General features: G+C 50.0%; 1 protein-coding gene across 1 annotated transcript; it reads left to right on the forward strand.

Moving 5' to 3' along the window:
* Nucleotides 1-3,115: 3,115 nt before the first annotated feature.
* On the forward strand, nt 3,116-17,378 carry ROGDI (rogdi atypical leucine zipper). The gene is made up of 11 exons (XM_069982167.1): nt 3,116-3,230; nt 7,803-7,874; nt 8,060-8,142; nt 8,218-8,272; nt 8,356-8,436; nt 10,113-10,208; nt 10,298-10,396; nt 10,860-10,973; nt 13,638-13,687; nt 14,549-14,675; nt 15,991-17,378. The coding sequence occupies exons 1-11, from the start codon at nt 3,183-3,185 to the stop codon at nt 16,030-16,032; spliced, it is 867 nt and encodes a 288-aa protein (XP_069838268.1). The 5' UTR covers nt 3,116-3,182; the 3' UTR covers nt 16,033-17,378.
* The last annotated feature ends 3,242 nt before the right edge of the window (nt 17,379-20,620 follow it).

Consider the following 20,620-nt stretch of genomic DNA (forward strand, 5'->3'; position numbering starts at 1 on the left):
ACTACAGGTCTGCAAGGGTTGTCACTCAGCCTTCCAGTGTATATATATATATATATATATATATATATATATAATATATATCACCCATCCATGAATAGTAATGTATGGGCGCAGCAGCATAGCCCATGTTATTGGCTGCATATTACAGATGATACTGCAGTGGCTGGGATCTGAGAACCCTTTAGACCAGGGATGGGGAACCTTCGGCCCTCCAGCTGTTGCAAAACCAAGGCTGTCCAGGCACGATGGGAATTGTAGTTTTGTAACAGCTGGAGGGCCGAGGGTTCCCCATCCCTGCTTTAGATGCTGTGCTCATGTGTGGCCTTTTTGCAGCAGCACAGAGGACATTTTAGAGCTGTACAAAGCTGTGAATCCAGCTTGGGCGATGGGGAATACACCACTTCCTGCAGAACACACAGCAGTTGATAAGTAGTGGAAGACAAGACTTTTAATAGAAATAAATTACAAATCTATATAACTTTCTGAAACCAGTTGATTGAAAGAAAACATTTTTGGAGAATAGTTTACCCCTATTCCTCAGGATGGTCACCTGTCACTCCTCACACAGTTTACACCATAAGAATGCAAACACACACACAGCGTATACGCAGCAGATTTGATGGTGTGTTCAGTTATTTAGATCTAATATGCTGCGTATCGCAGCAGTAAATACACTGCGTATACGTTGTGTGTGTGTTTGTACCATTAAAACTACTCCCACCGCTCCTCTTGCCAACAAAAAGTACAGCCGTGTACAGCCACATACTGGGGCCTGGGCAGAGGGCAGCCTGGATCTAGATCAGACCGTGTTCACACAGTGTTTATGGCTGCTTTACAGCAAGGGTTAGGCCGTATTTGTATAATAAAACAACTGCCCTATAGGCCTTATTCTCACATTCTGTGCATGCGAGGCTGTGTCAGTACAGTACCCCATGGAGCTTCTGGCCTCATAGTCCTGTGCCTTTATTGCACGTGTCCTGCCCCAGTCACTGATTGGCTGAGCAGGCAATCACTCAGCCGGGTAGATTACATTGCAGGCAGCTGTCAGACGGACCCGGTCGCAGCAAAACAGGGCACGAGGATATGGAAGAAAACTATGTTCCTGCATAACTGCACAGCACATTTGTTCTCTCTTACATATATATATGTATGTGGGATACATGTGATTATCCTTCTTTGCTTCATAACCCCGCCCCTTTAAGGATTGTGCCCGGGTTGTATGGAGGGGAGTGATGATGGGTCTATGATACTCACTGCACCCAAATCCAGAAAACCTGTCAGACCCGTGACTGCATCTACTGCCTGTAAGCTGAACGGGTCAGGTCAGTGCCAGTGGTCGGGGATGGCTGATATCACCCTGGGTAATAGGGTCAGTGGTCGGGTATGGCCGATATCTCCCTGGATAATGAGGCCAGTTCTCAGGTATGGCTGATATCACCCTAGGTAATAGAGGCAGTGGTTGGGTATGGCTGATATCACCCTGGGTAATAGAGGCAGTGGTCGGGTATGGCTGATATTACCCTAGGTAATATAGGCAGTGGTCGTGTATGGCTGATATCACCCTGGATAATGGGGCCAGTGATGGGGGTATTCCTCATATTACCCTGGGTAATAGGGCCAGTGGTTGGGTATCCCTGATATCACCCTGGGTATTAGGGCCAGTGGTCGGGTATCCCTGATATCACCCTGGGTATTAGGGCCAGTGGTCGGGTATCCCTGATATCACCCTAGGTATTAGGGCCAGTGGTCGGGTATCCCTGATATCACCCTGGGTATTAGGGCCAGTGGTCGGGTATCCCTGATATTACCCTGGGTATTAGGGCCAGTGGTCGGGTATCCCTGATATCACCCTAGGTATTAGGGCCAGTGGTCGGGTATCCCTGATATTAACCTGGGTATTAGGGCCAGTGGTCGGGTATCCCTGATAACACCCTGGGTATTAGGGCCAGTGGTCGGGTATCCCTGATATTACCTTGGGTATTAGGGCCAGTGGTCGGGTATCCCTGATAACACCCTGGGTATTAGGGCCAGTGGTCGGGTATCCCTGATATCACCCTGGGTATTAGGGCCAGTGGTCGGGTATCCCTGATATCACCCTGGGTATTAGGGCCAGTGGTCGGGTATCCCTGATATCACGGTGCGTTAAGTAAACCAGTCTAAAGGTTTGGGGTGGGCGATATTATCTGACCCTGAATGCTCAGCGTTTGATTCCCTACAGCTGCAGGACTTGGGATAGAACATTTTTTATATAAAAAAAAAAAAAATTATAAAAAGTGATCAATACGACCGATCTACACAAATATGGTACTAAAATAAACTAGAGATTATGACGCAATAAATACGTGAAGAGCTAAGCAGTCACTGCGGCCATTCTAAATATACCTATATGCAAAGAAAGATGTTTTTTTCTGGTGATAAAATAGTAAAACATTAGAAAAGCTACATAAACCTGCACATGGCTGTATTCAGACTCACCTACAGAATAAAGAAAGTGCATTATGTAAACACGGAAATTTGCAGAATTTATTTATTTTTTTCTCAATGTCACCCCGTAAATAATGTTTTGGGGATTTCGTCATTCATGACAAAGTACACCTACAAGCCCCCACATGGCCCCGTACATGGAAAAATAAGAGGTATAGCTCCTAGAACCGTCATTAGGATCATATTAGGCCTGGTCCTTATGGGGTTAAGGGTCATTAAGAGGTTAGAAGACCCAGCATGCATCTTTAGGTAAACTCTATGGAGAAGCTTTCAAACTATCTTTGTTGCCCATAGCAACCCAGCTGCCATGTAACCAGAGCAGCTGACATATTATGAGCGCTGGTTGGTTGCTATAAGATATTAAAACACTGGTGACCAATGAGTCCTCATGTCCCCGAGTGCCCGGGGGTGACTGCTCCCCGCTCCCCTGCACAGCTCCGTCTCTCCCTCCATCCCTTACTATTCACCTGCCCCCCAGCCAATCAGGACGCTCACAGACCATCACAGGGCGGGGTTTGTTATCTCGCAACAACACAAGCCCAAGAGTCCAATCAGCGAGCAGAGCGTTGAAGATATTGACCAATGAGCGAACGGCTCTGTAGCCCGTGAGCCAACCATCGTCCAATGAGGTGAAAGGGGCGGGGCTTCTACCGACCGGGTCGTCTAGGAGGTGTCGTCTGCTTCCAGAGAACCGCAGGATGGCGACAGCGGCGGCGGCAGCGAGCAGTGCGGAGCGGGGAGTGCTGGTGAGTGCCGGGGCGGCGGGGAACGGCAGTCCGGGGGCGGGGCGCCGGTGACGTCATAGGAGAGTATTATAACTCCCTTATAATGAGACAGCTGCTGAGCCAGTGTACTAGAGTCCATTGATTTCTGCCTCCCCAGCAGGAGCTAGATATTATTATTAGGGGCGGCCATGGCCTTGTATTAGAGGAGGTTGTGCCCTGTACATTATATTACGGTATTATAGTGGGGACAAGCTGTAAAATCCACCGCTCTCCAGTCATGTGACCGTCCGCTCCAGGTCCTCCTCACCTGTGTATCTAATCGTATCCGATCACCTGTCTGATCACGGCCGCGTCCGTCTCTACGGTATCGGTGACGGCTCTGGTTGACGGGTTCACGTATTAACCCTTCGAATGGGAAAATGGCGCAAATTGTTGTTTCTTCTTTCACCGCCGTCTTCGGACGTGTTTATTAATACCGTCCTGCGTCACGTCGTATGGTTTATGAAATGGGGCGTAATAATCCGGGACGTTCTCGGGGGGCGTCCCCATATGCTAATATACAGTCTGTAGCCCCGCCCCATTTTTAGGAGGTGACTAATGTCATTATATACGTATAGCGCCACCTGTGGTGGTAGCGCAGCGCGGACGTATCACAAGCACCACTATGTATTGGAATGGCTGATTACGGACGCCCGGGGCCGATGACCTCACAAGGGGACAGGTCAGACATTGACGGATCCTGCTGATCAGGTAGCGGCCAGATTATCAGATGTCTCCCTGACAGCCAGAACTACAACTCCCAGCATGCCCTGACAGTGTATAATAACCCTCTCTCCTCCCAGGACACATAGGGAGGGGATATATAGGGGAACCCTGACAGTGAGTGGGAACATGCGGAGACCCATCATCCCATGGAAACCTATAGGGGAGAGAGGGTCTGTGCAGTCTATTACCCCCTGGTATCAGCCACTATAGATGATCAGGACGGTGACAGGTGATTAGTCTATCGTCATGTGACCTCACTCACTGCTTTATATCACCTGCACCCATCCATGTGACTGATATCGGCTCCTGCACTATTATATGCAGATCATGTTACAGTTAGTGATAAGAGCGGAGATGTTATCTGGGGGGGGGGGGGGGGGGGGTCACATGATCAGTGCTTGTTATCATCTGCAGAATGTTGTGTATAGGAGATAGCTGAGGGGGGCATACAACAGAGCAGTGATCTCCTCCCTACAGGGGGCGCCGTACACAGAGCAGTGATCTCCTCCCTACAGGGGGCGCCGTACACACAGCAGGGATCTCTTCTTTACAGGGGGCGCCGTACACACAGCAGGGATCTCTTCTTTACAGGGGGCGCCATACTCACAGCAGGGATCTCCTCCCTACAGGGGGCGCCATACACACAGCAGGGATCTCCTCCCTACAGGGGGCGCCATACACACAGCAGGGATCTCTTCTCTACAGGGGGCGCCTTACACACAGCAGGGATCTCCTCCCTACAGGGGGCACCATACACACAGCAGGGATCTCCTCCCTACAGGGGGCGCCATACACAGCAGGGATCTCCTCCCTACAGGGGGCACCATACACACAGCAGGGATCTCCTCTGTAGAAGGGAGATCACTGCTCTGTGTGCGGCGCCCCCTGTAGGGAGGAGATCACTCACAAGATCAGTGCTTGTTATCATCCGCAGAATGTTGTGTATAGGAGATAGCTGAGGGGGTATACAACAGCTGCCCCTCACGCCATCATCTATAGGGCCATGTGAGAGAGAGGGCCCTATATTCCCTGTGTATGGCGGACCGCCAGCACCCCCTATAGGGAGGAGATCACTGCTCTGTGTATGGCGCCCCCTGTAGGGAGTAGGAGATCACTGCTCTGTGTACGGCGCCCCCTGTACGGAGTAGGAGATCCCTGCTCTGTGTACGGCGCCCCCTGTACGGAGTAGGAGATCCCTGCTCTGTGTACGGCGCCCCCTGTAGAGAGGAGATCCCTGCTCTGTGTATGGCGCCCCCTGTAGGGAGTAGGAGATCCCTGCTCTGTGTACGGCACCCCCTGTAGAGAGGAGATCCCTGCTCTGTGTACGGCGCCCCCTGTAGAAGGGAGATCCCTGCTCTGTGTGCGGCGCCCCCTGTAGAAGGGAGATCCCTGCTCTGTGTGCGGCGCCCCCTGTAGAAGGGAGATCCCTGCTCTGTGTGCGGCGCCCCCTGTAGGGAGGAGATCACTGCTCTGTGTACGGCGCCCCCTGTAGGGAGGAAATCACTGCTCTGTGTATGGCGCCGCCTGTAGGGAGGAGATCACTGCTCTGTGTATGGCGCCCCCTGTAGAGAGGAGATCACTGCTCTGTGTACGGCGCCACATTGTAGCAGGGAGGATATCGCTGCTCTGTGTACGGCGCCCCCTGTAGGGAGGATATCCCTACTCTATGTACGGCGCCCCCTGTAGGGAGGATATCCCTGCTCTGTGTACGGCGCCCCCTGTAGGGAGTAGGAGATCCCTGCTCTGTGTACGGCGCCCCCTGTAGGGAGGAGATCACTGCTCTGTGTACGGTGCCCCCTGTAGGGAGTAGGAGATCCCTGCTCTGTGTACGGCGCCCCCTGTAGAAGGGAGATCCCTGCTCTGGGACGGCGCCCCCTGTAGAGAGGAGATCCCTGCTCTGTGTACGGCGCCCCCTGTAGGGAGGAGATCACTGCTCTGTGTACGGCGCCCCCTGTAGAGAGGAGATCACTGCTCTGTGTATGGCGCCACATTGTAGCAGGGAGGATATCCCTGCTCTGTGTACGGCGCCCCCTGTAGGGAGGAGATCACTGCTTTGTGTACGGCGCCCCCTGTAGGGAGGATATCCCTGCTCTGTGTACGGCGCCCCCTGTAGGGAGGAGATCACTGCTCTGTGTACGACGCCCCCTGTAGGGAGTAGGAGATCCCTGCTCTGTGTACGGCGCCCCCTGTAGGGAGGAGATCACTGCTCTGTGTACGGTGCCCCCTGTAGGGAGTAGGAGATCCCTGCTCTGTGTACAGCGCCCCCTGTAGGGAGGAGATCCCTGCTCTGTGTACGGCGCCCCCTGTAGGGAGGAGATCACTGCTCTGTGTACAGCGCCCCCTGTAGGAAGGAGATCACTGCTCTGTGTACGGCGCCCCCTGTAGGGAGGAGATCACTGCTCTGTGTACGGCGCCCCCTGTAGGGAGGAGGAGATCACTGCTCTGTGTATGGTGCCCTCTGTAGGGAGTAGGAGATCCCTGCTCTGTGTACGGCGCCCCCTGTAGAAGGGATATCCCTGCTCTGGGACGGCGCCCCCTGTAGAGAGGAGATCCCTGCTCTGTGTACGGCGCCCCCTGTAGGGAGGAGATCACTGCTCTGTGTACCGCGCCCCCTGTAGGGAGGAGATCACCTCTCTGTGTGCGGCGCCCCCTGTAGGAGGGAGATCCCTGCTCTGTGTACAGTGCCCGCTGTAGTAGGGAGGAGATCCCTGCTCTGTGTACGGCACCCCCTATAGGGAGGAGATCACTGCTCTGTGTACGGTGCCCGCTGTAGTAGGGAGGAGATCACTGCTCTGTGTACGGCACCCCCTATAGGGAGGAGATCACTGCTCTGTGTACGGTGCCCGCTGTAGTAGGGAGGAGATCCCTGCTCTGTGTACGGCGCCCCCTGTAGGGAGGAGATCCCTGCTCTGTGTACGGCGCCCCCTGTAGGGAGGAGATCCCTGCTCTGTGTACGGCGCCCCCTGTAGGGAGGAGATCACTGCTCTGTGTACGGCGCCCCCTGTAGAGAGGAGATCACTGCTCTGTGTACGGCGCCCCCTGTAGAGAGGAGATCACTGCTCTGTGTACGGCGCCCCCTGTAGGGAGGAGATCACTGCTCTGTGTATGGCGCCACATTGTAGGAGGGAGGATATCCCTGCTCTGTGTATGGCGCCCCCTGTAGGGAAGTGATCACTGCTGCGATCAGTATCTGCCCATTGACTGTAATGGGTCGGACTCTTGCAGTACATGTAAGGATTGTTTCTGTAGGTTTGCATTGTTATGTTTTGTCTTTCTCATTTGCGTTTCCTCTTGCTAACCGGCCATCCCTGTCTCCACTACTATGGAAGGTTGAGTAGACGACAGCCTAAATATTTACAGCGTCTTCCTGTAACATAAGGGTCATCGTCCGAGTGTTAGGGGGGGGTCACTGCGGCACACACTGTGGGGGTTTTAAGTCAGCGGCTTATATGTGGTCAGCATGGGTAAATGTAACATCAATACAATAACCCCCCTAGTGAGGGCGCTGCAGGGGTCCTGCCCATCTTCACAGTTTTTAAAAAATATCCACAGTCCTGACATGTGATCCCGGCCTCTGTGTATATGTACACACTACAACCCACAACATGGACTCTGTATACACCATACACACCTGTATACACCACACACTCGGCTCCTGTATACACCATACACACTGCTCCTGTCCAGACCAGACACCTCCATGACCGACACCAGAAGTACAGAAGTCATCACGTTATCGTAGACACACACAGATCCGCACTAGAGCTGTATACACAGACCGGCAGTCACATCACTTCACTGACTTCTCCCCGTCCTCTGGTTTTGTAGGAAGAAGAGTTCAAATGGCTCCTGAAGGAGGAGGTGCACTCCGTTCTCAAGCAGCTGCAGGACATCTTAAAGGTATGCAGCATGTCACATGACTCCCACAAGATGGCCGCCATTCAGCTCATCCCCAGCCACAGGATCTAGTCTATGTATCCCACATAGTGTGCGATTGTCCTACCTTCTAATCATCCAGTGTCATAGAGTCCTGTAGATACTAGATGATCACTGTATACGGTGTAATGTTATAATACCACCTGCAGGATGCATCCCGGAGGTTCACCCTGCCCAGCGGGACTGCAGATGGCGCCACCAAGCAGGAGAACTTTGTACTAGGAAGTTCCAGGTAAGAGCTGGGACAGGAAGGCTTTATATCGGGCCTAGACGTCCAGCGCTGACTCTGCCCATTCTCTGTCTGCAGCACCGACCAGGTGAAGGGAGTCCTGACCCTGCAGGGAGACACGCTGTGCCAGGCCGTGAGTATGACCGGGACCTATATACCCTCACAGTACAGCAGTGTACAGGATCAGTGACTGATCGGTGACTCTTTACTCTGCAGGAAGTGAACCTGAAGGTGATGAGGACCAATCAGATGCTGCACTTTGCCTTCAGGGACGACAAACAATGGAAGATGCAGCAGGTCAGTCCACAGCCCCCTGGGTGTATACAACCTCTGACCTCCCTGTATATTAGTATATGTCCTTGTGTGACGGCCCTGTGTGTATAATATATATACACTCACCGGCCACTTTATTAGGTACACCATGCTAGTAACGGGTTGGACCCCCTTTTGCCTTCAGAACTGCCTCAATTCTTGGTGGCATAGATACAACAAGGTGCTGGAAGCTTCCTCAGAGATTTTGGTCCATATTGACATGATGGCATCACACAGTTGCCGCAGATTTGTCGGCTGCACATCCATGATGCCAATCTCCCGTTCCACCACATCCCAAAGATGCTCTATTGGATTGAGATCTGGTGACTGTGGAGGCCATTGGAGTACAGTGAACTCATTGTCATGTTCAAGAAACCAGTCTGAGATGATTCTAGCTTTATGACATGGCGCATTATCCTGCTGAAAGTAGCCATCAGATGTTGGGTACATTGTGGTCATAAAGGGATGGACATGGTCAGCAACAATACTTAGGTAGGCTGTGGCGTTGTAACCATGCTCAATTGGTACCAAGGGGCCCAAAGAGTGCCAAGAAAATATTCCCCACACCATGACACCACCACCACCAGCCTGAACTGTTGATACAAGGCAGGATGGATCCAAGCTTTCATGTTGTTGACGCCAAATTCTGACCCTACCATCCGAATGTCGCAGCAGAAATCGAGACTCATCAGACCAGGCAACGTTTTTCCAATCTTCTACTGTCCAATTTCGATGAGCTTGTGCAAATTGTAGCCTCAGTTTCCTGTTCTTAGCTGAGCGGAGTGGCACCCGGTGTGGTCTTCTGCTGCTGTAGCCCATCTGCCTCAAAGTTGGCCGTACTGTGCGTTCAGAGATGCTCTTCTGCCTACCTTGGTTGTAACAGTTGGCTATTTGAGTCACTGTTGCCTTTCTATCAGCTGGAACCAGTCTGCCCATTCTCCTCTGACCTCTGGCATCAACAAGGCATTTCCACCCACAGAACTGCCGCTCACTGGATGTTTTTTCTTTTTCGGACCATTCTCTGTAAACCCTAGAGATGGTTGTGCGTGAAAATCCCAGTAGATCAGCAGTTTCTGAAATACTCAGACCAGCCCTTCTGGCACCAACAACCATGCCATGTTCAAAGGCCCTCAAATCACCTTTCTTCCCCATACTGATGCTCGGTTTGAACTGCAGGAGATTGTCTTGACCATGTCTACATGCCTAAATGCACTGAGTTGCCGCCATGTGATTGGCTGATTAGAAATTAAGTGGTAACGTGCAGTTGGACAGGTGTACCTAATAAAGTGGCCGGTGAGTGTATATATGCTTGTGTGACGTCCCTGTATCTAAGTATATATCCTTCTGTGAGGGCCCTGTGTGTATAATATATATATATATATATATATATATATATAATATAGTGAGAGAGTGGTATAAAAGTAAAGGGAAACTAGCTCAGTTTCCCCTAGCAACCAATCAGATTCCACCTTTCATTTATCAAAGAGTCTGTGAGGAAATAAAGGTCGAATCTGATTGGTTGCTAGGGGCAACTGAGCCAGCTCCACTTTACACCATGTTTAATAAATCTCCCCCTTCATAACCCTATTACACGTACTGTCCGCCTACTTTTGGACCACCCTGCATATATTTCCTTGTGTGACATGTTTATGGTTCCTCAGATTCAGGACGCCAGAAACCACGTGAATCAGGCGATTTACCTGCTCACCAACCGAGGGGAGAACTACACCTTCCAGACGGGGTCGGAGGTGCTGAAGGTCAGAGCCGGGGTCATGTGCTCCCTGTAGTGTCGGCTATCAGGGATACGCCGGTCGTCCCTGATCTCTTCCCGTCTTTTTTTCCGCAGCTGATGGACGCCGTTATGCTGCAGTTAACCAGAGCTCGCAATCGCCTCACCACACCGGCGACCATGACATTGCCAGAAGTGGCCACCAGCGGCCTGACGGTAACCTTCCTCTGTGTATAGAGCTGTATACAAGGAGCCCCGGCCTCTCCTCACCTGGGCAGTGAATACGGCCATTCTTCATTCCTGTTATTGTGCCGTTCCTCAGTTATTCTTCCTGGAACTATGAATAGTTTATAAAGTGGGTGGTACCAGCTGGGGGCGTGTCCCTAGGGACTATCCAATCAAAGCTGACAATGCAGGGATGCGCCCAGTTGACTATATAGTTGTGCATTACCAGGAAGAATAACAGCACATTGCAGAGCTCCATCGATATTTCATGAGGTCACAGGTCATACACCTTAGACATGTTGGCTGCCCTGCTGTGTAATGTGTGCAGCGGCCTGTGGAGTCCCCCTTTATGGCCTCTATCAGCCGGATCTTAATGTGGTAGCAGTTCACTCCTATGTGGTCACGTTCTTCCTCTCACCCTCTACGTGACAGCTTCTCCTCTTCCTTTCCTCAGAAAATGTTTACGCCATCGCTGCCCTCCGAGGTTCTGCTGAATTTCTATGTGAATGTGAATAAGCTGTGTCTCCTGGTGTACCAGCTCCACGCCCTGCAGCCCAACTCCACCAAGGTGAGACTCCCGGACCGCACCGATACAGGGAAATGCAACATCCGCAGAGAGTCAAGACTTTCTGCATCTAGAGTGAGCGTACTGCTTATAGAAAGAGCGGTCCGAACTGATAGAAGCCTCCCCCCTGGGGAGCCCCCCCCCTCCTATGTACAAGAGCTAGGTGCCACCCCCCCCCCTGTGTACGGGAGCTAGGTGCCACCTCTGCCTATGTACGAGAGCCAGGTGCCAACCCCCCCCCCCCACCCCCCCCCCCCCCCCTATGTACGAGAGCTAGGCGCCACCCCCCCCCCCCCCCCCCCCCCCCCCCCTCCTATGTAGAAGAGCTTGGTGCCTCCCCACTGTGTACAGGAACTAGGTGCCACCCCTCGTATGTACGGGAGCTAGGTGCTTCCCCCCTACTGTGTACAAGAGCTAGGTGCAGGCCCCCAATGGACAGGTTCCCGGTCCCCCCTTTTTACAAGGACAGGTGCCAGCTTCCCCCTATGTACGGCTGCTGTGGCCAGTGCTGTGGGTGTATTAAAGGAGAACTCCGGGCTGGGGTGATTTTTGGCCAAGTGCTGGGGAGGGGGAGGGGGAGGATGAGAGAAGTAATATGCTCTCATCTCCCCGGGTCCAGCGCTGGTGCCAGTATCCCACAGCTCCAGTCCCCCGGTCCCGGACGCTTCCCGGTCTGAGCGGGGACCTCGGACGTCACATGTTAAACCCACTTAGCCAGTCAGCGGCCGCATCGGGCCCAACATTTCATGTGCCAGGTCCCCGTTCAGACCCAGAAGCAGCCGGGACCAAGGCTGTGGGATTGCGGCACTGGAGTGGGGGAGGGGGGCATGTTGCATCTTTTACCCTTCCCCCTCCCCAGCACTCCCCAGTCCGGAGTTCTCCTTTAATCTGTCCATAGGTGCATGGTCACAGTCTATAACACATTACAGCAGGATGGCGGCAGTCTCTGGGACAATGTGCAAAATACTTCTTCATTACAAAGTGTTAGTGCATGGTAGGCGGGCTGTCCCCAAGCTACATCTACCGTCCATACTATAGTTTACTGGCTGTACATAGAGTAGCCGGTCTAGCGGGTGATAGTGACTGCACGACATGTCCATCACCAGCCCTTATATACACAGACACTCCCAGAGCGATGTATGCTACTGTGTGATATATATAGTTACTCCGTATCCACCTCAATAGACAACTGAGTGTAACATAATCCCTTGGTCCAGCGGTGTCATACCGGCCGCCCTCCAGATGATGCAGGACCATCAATCCCCATTGTGTCTGGAGGCCAATGCTTTTACTGCCCATGATGGGAGTTGTAGTTTGGTGATAGCCGCAGGGCAGCAGGACACCTCAGTCCCAGTAATATTTCCACCTATGTATCAGCATCTCATATGTTTATATACATTATCTGAGCTCTAAGTATTGTGCAGTCTGGCAACCACCTATGTGGACTAGGGATGTGTGTGCGTGTGTGTATGTATGTATGTATGTATGTGTGTGTATATTTATTTATATATATATATATATATATATATATATATATATATATATATTATATTACTATGCTACTGGTGCCTGGATGAGCTCTAGTTACTTCAATGAGGATCACATCATTGGGCTCATAGGATGGAATAGAAACTGTGACCACAGACACACGGCACGTCTCACAGAGAAGCCGCCCCAGTCATGTGACTCACATCAGGAACAGATGACCAGCTCATTAGGGCACCAGTATAATAAGAGCCATACTACATAGTATTAGTGTTCCTGTTATATCAACACCCCGCACCAGTATTTCCTGTCACATTCCTCCTTTTGTAAGAATTTACTGAGGTGTGGTGAATGTGCAAGAACCAAACCAATACCAAACAGGTGGGGGTGAAGGCGACCATTGAGACTTGCAGGAGTCTTAAAGGGGTAGTTCACCAAAAAAATTCTTTCAAATCAACTGGTGCCAGAGATTTTTAAGTTACGTCTATGAAAAAAAAAAAAAAAAAAAAAAAATCTCCTGTCTTCCAGTACCTATCAGCTGCTGTACCTATCAGCTGCTGTATGTCCTGCAGGAAGTGGTGTATTCTTTCCAGTCTGACACAGTGCTCTCTGCTGCCACCTTTGTCCATATCAGGAACTGTCCAAAGCAGTAACAAATCCCCATAGAAAACCTCTCCTGCTCTGGACAGTTCCTGACATGGACAGAGGTGGCAGCAGAGAGCAGAGAATACACCACTTCCTGCAGGACATACAGCAGATGATAAGTTCTGGTAGACTGGAGTTTTTTTTATTAGAAGTAAAGGCTATGGAGCCTGACTCCTGTAGTGAGAAAGGAAACTTCTAGCCAAGCATAACTTCTTGCTCTGACCCTAAGCAATCAAAACTTATAACATGTCAAAAGTTTTTTTTTTAAGTGACAGCGCCGATTTAGACAAAGCTCCACTATAATGAAATGGGGGGCTGTAGTCAGGACATCAGGAGCATCATGCATTGTTCTTGCGTCTTCATCTGTCAGGGCACGCTGGGGTAGGTTGGGGAACTCTTTTCTAGATAGGATTAGTTTGGGGTTCGTTTTTTGAGCATTTCTTCTCTGGCAGAGATGTAGCAGAGCTCACCGCCCCATTGTATCAGTGTGGTTGGCACCGCCTGCTTTCCTCTCACTATTGTTTCCTTCTCTTCTAGAATTTCCGCCCGGCGGGCAGTGCTGTCCTGCATAATCCTGGAGCCATGTTGTGAGTATAATAAGTGAGGGATATAAGTGTTCATATATATATAAATATATATATATTACCCTTGTGTCTGTCCTTCAGCTCAGAACCAGGTTCTCGTTTCTTACAAACTTCCGACATATCATAATGTCACAACCTCTCTGCCCCTCGTAGGCTTCCCTTATTGAGCCAAGTGTTAGGTCGTAGACCATCTCATAGATTTTCTATAACTTTATACACCACTTGCTTTTAGCAATCATATGGGGTCTTATTGACCTTTTTTTTTTTTTTTTTTGTAAATCAACTGGTGTCAGAAACTTATATAGATTTGTAATTTATATTTCAAAATCTCCAGTCTTCCAGTACTTATCAGCTGCTGTATGTCCTGCAGGAAGTGGTGTATTCTCTCCTGTCTGACACAGTGCTGTCTGCTGCCCCCTCTGTCCATGTCAGGAACTGTCCAGAGCTGTAGCAAATCCCCATAGAAACCCTCTCCTGCTCTGGACAGTTCCTGACATGGGCAGAGGTGGCAGCAGAGAGAGCTGTGTCAGACTGGAGAGAATGCACCACTTCCTGCAAGACATTCAGCAGCTGATAAGTACTGGAAGACAAGATTTTTAAGTAGAAGTAAACTACAAATCTATTAACTTTCTGAAACCAGTTGATTTGAAAGAAAATGATTTTTGCTGGAGTACCCCTTTAAGACACGGAACACCACTGATCAGAACTTCTGACCTATGAAGTTTTGGGCCACGTGACTGACCTCAGGGATAGGCTTCATCGGGCAGGTAACAGAATTTTGAAAGCGGCTTTGGATGAGATCGGAGAAGAGAAGTGTGGACTCGATCTCTCCAGTACAGTAACTTGATTCTGTCCCCGTCACAGTGAGCTGAGCAACCAGCGCTTCGAGGTCAGCCAGGTCCATAAGGTGGAGTGCGTGGTGCCCTGGCTAAATGACGCCCTGGTCTTCTTCACTGTATCTCTGCAGCTCTGCCAGCAGCTCAAGGACAAGGTACATCCCCTCCAACCAGTGACCTTTAACCTGTGACCCTGCAGCTACTGCAATTCCCATCATGCTCTGACAGCCGAAAGGCCGAAGACTGTCAGATCATGATGGGAGTTGCAGTTTTTGCAATAGCTGGAGAAACACTGTTCTAGTCCGATTTGGAAAGGTGTAGGGCAGGGATGGGGGATCTTCAAAACTACACTTCCCATCATGCCTGAACAGCCAAAGCATGATGGGTATTATAGTTTTCCCAAGGGTTCCCCATCCCTGGTGTAGGGCATGATGGGAGTTGGAGTTTTACACCAGCTGGTTGGGGCAACACTGCCTTAAAGGGAATGTGTCATCAGAAAATGACTTATTGTATAAATTATGTTTTCATGGTAAACATATTTTTTAAGAATTATTTTCTTAATTTTCCCATTTTCTATCCATATTATAAAATCATGATATCTTGCTGTTTTCATTCTCCCCACTGGGGCTAAAACTAAGCTGAGACTTCTTGTTGTGTCTGTGGTGATAAGAGGAGGCTGCAGTAAAGTGATCTGTGCAGCATTACAGCGTCATGGAGTAGATAGAGGAAGACAATAGCAGAGGGGACAGAGTCTGTGTATTGTTGTCTATGTCCATGAGGCTTGCTGTAAAGCATGTAGCTATTAAGAACAGCCCAGATATTATGGCAGCCCCTGTAACAATGTACAAATAGTGAAAAAAAAAATTAAAGTTAGAAAATAGAAACTGATTAGAATAAAAGAACAAGTTTTAGTATCTTGACTCTAATCAGTAAAAGAAAATTTAGGTGACACATTCCCTTTAAACAACCCTTAAAGGGGGTTGCCTCCTTATAGTAAAATTGCTGTACTCACATCCTTACTGACAGCTGCTTCCTGTGTACCTCCCTTTCTCCAGGCTGGGCTGTCCTGCTCTGTGGTGAGTTTATCCATAAGATGGCCGACATAGAGGAGCATGTGACCATGCCCCCCCCTCCAGTGTTTACCAATGAGCCTGTATATGCCTATGGTGGACACTGGTGGGTGGGGCATGGTCACTTGCTCCTCCATGTCAGCCATCTTATGGACAGACTCACCACCGAGCAGGACAGCACAGCCTGGAGGAGGGGAGTCTGATATTAGCTGTATGAGGGACACAGGGAGCTGCTGTCAGTATATACAGTGAGTACAGTTACTAATACTGTACACTGAACAATTTTACTATAAAGTGGTTGACCCCTTTCAATTCCTGGTGCTATTATACTATTTTGCCACTAGGGGGGCTGTACATTTTCTGCACAGTCACGAGTAACAGGCCCTTCTCTCCTTTGTAGATCTCCATATTTTCCAGCTATTGGAACTTCCGGACATATTAAGAGGATATCGGAGGGAGACGTCTTGTCTTCTGGGCTGACATCGTCTGTTCTAAGCAAGGACTGGTTTTCCGGATCGGGAACATACATGATCTATAGGAGCTTCAGCACATGGTCATGTTCTCCTATAAGCATGAATGCCGTCATGTGATGTATAGTCACTAGTCACTTACCCGTATGCAGAAGCTGAGAAGAGCCACTGTCTCTTCTCACCTGCTTTTATCTTCTCATGCTGTCAAGGACCAATAATAGTTACAAGAACCAGGATCCTGGGAAAGCTGGGTGACCACCACCATGGCTGTTGCTGCTCCTACAGAGGAGGTCACTCAGCTTTCCCAGACTCCTAAGCGGCAGATCTGCCATGGACATACACTACAGGCTTAGAGTCAATGCTGGACATAAAGGGACTCACCGTTATTTATATATATATATATGTGCAATACATGCTGGGAAATATTTAAAGGGATTTTGTATTTTTCAGCCAGATTAGTTTTTCTCTCCTTAAAGGGGTATTCCAAGAAAAATTTACTTGTCCCCTATCCTGTAAGATAGTAAGAGATCATGGGGGGGCCAGCCTCTGAATCCCCCAGTGATCTCCTTATCACCCCCCGCCTTCTGTGTTATGAATAGAGCCGCAGGTATGGCACGTGGTCCGCAGCTCTGTTTATTCCTATGGAGCCGCTTACAGTAGCCTTCAGGCTTACTCTGCTCTTTCTGGTAGCTTCATAGGAGTCAGCGTTTACATGCCGTACCTGCAGCTGTATTCATAATACAGAAGCTGGGGGTATGGAGGTCGGATCCCAGTGATCTCTTACTTGTCCCCAATCTTCGTGGATAGGGGAAAGTTAATTTTTCTTACACAATCTCTTTAAAATTACAATTGTGAACCTCCTCTGGGGCTGGCATGACATGGATGTCACATGACCTCAGCACCTAAAAGAATGGAAGTCACATGATGGGAAGTGCCTGCACAAAATGGTGGCGGTGCCGACCCTAGAGCATGTGGTAATAGCTGCCCCTCCTATGCAGGTAGAGGAACACTTGCTGTATGCTTGCAGTTACCATGCCCTGCCTCCAGGTGGCTCCACATTGTACATGTTTCTCTCCTCCACACGCGGTATACTTGCTCTGCCCGTCTCTTTACCTTCCTTTTCTATGTATACTGTCAGTTTTTGTTGTACATGTAAGCAGAATGTTCTAGAACCGTTTGTAGCCACAATGAACAAGTTGACGTTGTCGCTCCCGCCGATCCTATTCTCCCCCTCCTGTAATCCCCTTTAAGTGCTTCCTCTGTAAATAGCAGAATGACAATGTGTGTGAAATAAAAGAGACAAGTCTCGTGAGGAGTCTCAGGTTGTGGATGGTGCCGTTCCATCTCCATGGTTGTCCGATCCAGAAGCTGCACCTGCTTCCTGTCCCGAACAATGGAGGGAACAATGCGGATTATCCCTGCGTTATCTGCCGCCTTACAGGCCTGAGCTGAGGAGTGAAGTGTAAAACAGCAGCTGTGATATAATCCGGGGGGGGGGGGGTTACTATACATAGTGCCGAGACCACTGCAGCCATACAGAAAACCTCCCCTGTATTACATCCCCCACCTAGCAGCAGGCTCCGTCTTCTATAGAACGGCAGCAATTCTTCCTGGTATAGATCCTACTAGGTGAATAGATCATTCTGCAGGAATATCGGCCCATGTGGACATGATCACAGGGTGTGCACATTATATGGAGCTCCTGACATCTCAGCAGCCCTGTATACCCCATCTCAGAGATGTCTATAGGAACTAGATCCGGGGAAGGTGGTAGAAGCAAAGAAAACTCACTGTCATGTCATGTTCCTGGAGCTATCCCGACTGTCCAAATATCCAAGAGGAGGCAGAGTACATTAAGAAAGCATCCCGCTCCATTACACCTCAACCAGCCTGACCTGTCCACACCTGACAGGAAGGATCATAGATTCCTGCTGCCAAATCCTGACCCTCCCATCATTATGGTGCCACAGAGATCTGGACCCATCTGACCGGCCATGTTTCTTTATATGGATATGGATCTATCTGACCTGCCATGTTTCTCTATACGAATCTGGATCCATCTGACCGGCCATGTTTCTCCACAGCGATCTGGATCCATCTGACCGGCCGTGTTTCTCCACAGAGATCTGGATCCATTTGATTGGCCATGTTTCTCCACAGAGATCTGGATCCAATCTGACCGGCCATGTTTCTCCACAGAGATCTGGATCCATCTGACCGGCCATGTTTCTCCACAGAGATCTGGATCCAATCTGACCGGCCATGTTTCTCCACAGAGATCTGGATCCATCTGACCGGCCGTGTTTCTCCACAGAGATCTGGATCCATTTGATTGGCCATGTTTCTCCACAGAGATCTGGATCCAATCTGACCGACCATGTTTCTCCACAGAGATCTGGATCCAATCTGACCGGCCATGTTTCTCCACAGAGATCTGGATCCATCTGACCGGCCATGTTTCTCCACAGAGATCTGGATCCATTTGATTGGCCATGTTTCTCCACAGAGATCTGGATCCAATCTGACCGGCCATGTTTCTCCATAGAGATCTGGATCCAATCTGACCGGCCATGTTTCTCCACAGAGATCTGGATCCAATCTGACCGGCCATGTTTCTCCACAGAGATCTGGATCCAATCTGACCGGCCATGTTTCTCTATATGGATCTGGATACATCTGACCGGCCATGTTTCTCTATATGGATCTGGATCTATCTGACCGGCTATGTTTCTCTATACGGATCTGGATCCATCTGACCGGCCATGTTTCTCCACAGAGATCTGGATCCAATCTGACCGGCCATGTTTTTCCACAGAGATCTGGAGCCATCTGACTGGGCGTGTTTCTTCATAGAGATCTAGATCCATCTGACCGTCCATGTTTCTCTATACGGATCTGGATCCATCTGACCGGCTATGTTTCTCTACAGAGATCTGGACCCCTCTGACTAGGTGATATTTCTCCACAGAGATCTGGATCCATCTGACCGGCCATTGTTTGACCCTTTAGTCCTACCTTTCTGTTTCCCTTAGACACAGTGGTGCTGGAGAGCATCTGTCCGTTGAGGAGATCTGTAAGGCCGTCACTTGGAAGAGTTATTATACATTTTTCTGACATCTACTGTCTTAATGTTTTGGCTAAGTAGTGATGATTGAACTTGCTGAATGTTCGGGTTCGGAGCTTGATGTCCGGTGGCTGGAGAAGTTAGATGCTGCCAGGAAAACATGGATACTGCCTATGGAAGAACTCGAATGTTCGGTAAATTCACTCCTGACTAGTAATGATGACTCTTTAGTGTTAGGGTCCTTAGTGCTTCGCTCCCACCCTCGGAGCTCCTCTCTTCTCTCTCTGCTGTTGTGGAGATAACATTAGAAACAGTGAATTCTAATCACCCATAATTCCATTCCTAGGATGTCTCCGCACCTCAACATCCCATGGTTATTTTCTTAGGTTGTTCTGTATATAAGTGGTGGACATTCTTCCTTCCCGGTGATATACGCTGGTGATGGGGGGGAGGGACGGGGGTTATACCTCTCCGATTAGGAGGATACGATCTCCGGTGCCGTCCTGGAGACTTCCTAGAAATCCTATTATGTCTATAATTCACCCCTTTTTCTTTCCTTTGATCTTCGGTTTCCTTTGAAGTGTTTGCTCCATCATTGCTGTTTATTTGCAGTTTTTCTCCCATTAGATTGTGAGGGAATGATCTCAGACTATCATACACTGGCACACATGGAAGCAGTCACCCCGTATGACGTACGCAGCTCTCACTGTCCGATCTTTGGCAAGGTTGTCAGTGCATGATGGGAGTTGTAGTTATGCAACAGCCCCAGACACTGGCCTAGTCCTGTGACTCCCACAATGCCCTGCTTCCCTCCAGCAGAGACCTGATCTCCGTATAATGTGGTTGTCTTGATCATTACTTTTCAGGGAATTGACGCCTGTATACGACATTTCACCCAAAGCCTCCACATTCCAGCTCTTATATTGCTCCTGACCTTTGTATCATGCGTGAACCCTGCACCGGCGACCCGACACCCCCCTCCCCACTTCCGAAGAAGCTGCATATTGGTTCACACCCTGCGCATTTTATATGTAATTTATTCAGTGCATGTCAGCAGATAGGGGGCGCTGCCTCTAGTTATTGGGTGCTGCCTGCAGATAGGGGGTGCTGCCTCTAGTTATTGGGTGCTGCCTGCAGATAGGGAGCTCTGCCTCTTGTTAGGGGGTGCTGTCTGCAGATAGGGGGCGCTGCCTCTAGTTATTGGGTGCTGCCTGCAGATAGGGGGCTCTGCCTCTTGTTAGGGGGTGCTGTCTGCAGATAGGGGGCGCTGCCTCTAGTTATTGGGTGCTGCCTGCAGATAGGGAGCTCTGCCTCTAGTTATTGGGTGCTGCCTGCAGATAGGGAGCTCTGCCTCTTGTTAGGGGGTGCTGTCTGCAGATAGGGAGCTCTGCCTCTTGTTAGGGGGTGCTGTCTGCAGATAGGGGGCGCTGCCTCTAGTTATTGGGTGCTGCCTGCAGATAGGGGGCTCTGCCTCTTGTTAGGGGGTGCTGTCTGCA

This window comes from Dendropsophus ebraccatus, chromosome 9 (genome assembly GCF_027789765.1).
Source record: "Dendropsophus ebraccatus isolate aDenEbr1 chromosome 9, aDenEbr1.pat, whole genome shotgun sequence".
Taxonomy (NCBI): domain Eukaryota; kingdom Metazoa; phylum Chordata; class Amphibia; order Anura; family Hylidae; genus Dendropsophus; species Dendropsophus ebraccatus.

What these genes read in the sequence shown, in the direction of transcription:
- ROGDI (XM_069982167.1), top strand. Translation starts at nt 3,183, where the DNA reads ATGGCGACAGCGGCGGCGGCAGCGAGCAGTGCGGAGCGGGGAGTGCTG. An exon ending in TTTGTACTAGGAAGTTCCAG is followed by an intron (nt 8,143 to 8,217) that starts GTAAGAGCTGGG and finishes CTCTGTCTGCAG; the next exon opens with CACCGACCAGGTGAAGGGAG. An exon ending in CGGGGTCGGAGGTGCTGAAG is followed by an intron (nt 10,209 to 10,297) that starts GTCAGAGCCGGG and finishes TTTTTTCCGCAG; the next exon opens with CTGATGGACGCCGTTATGCT.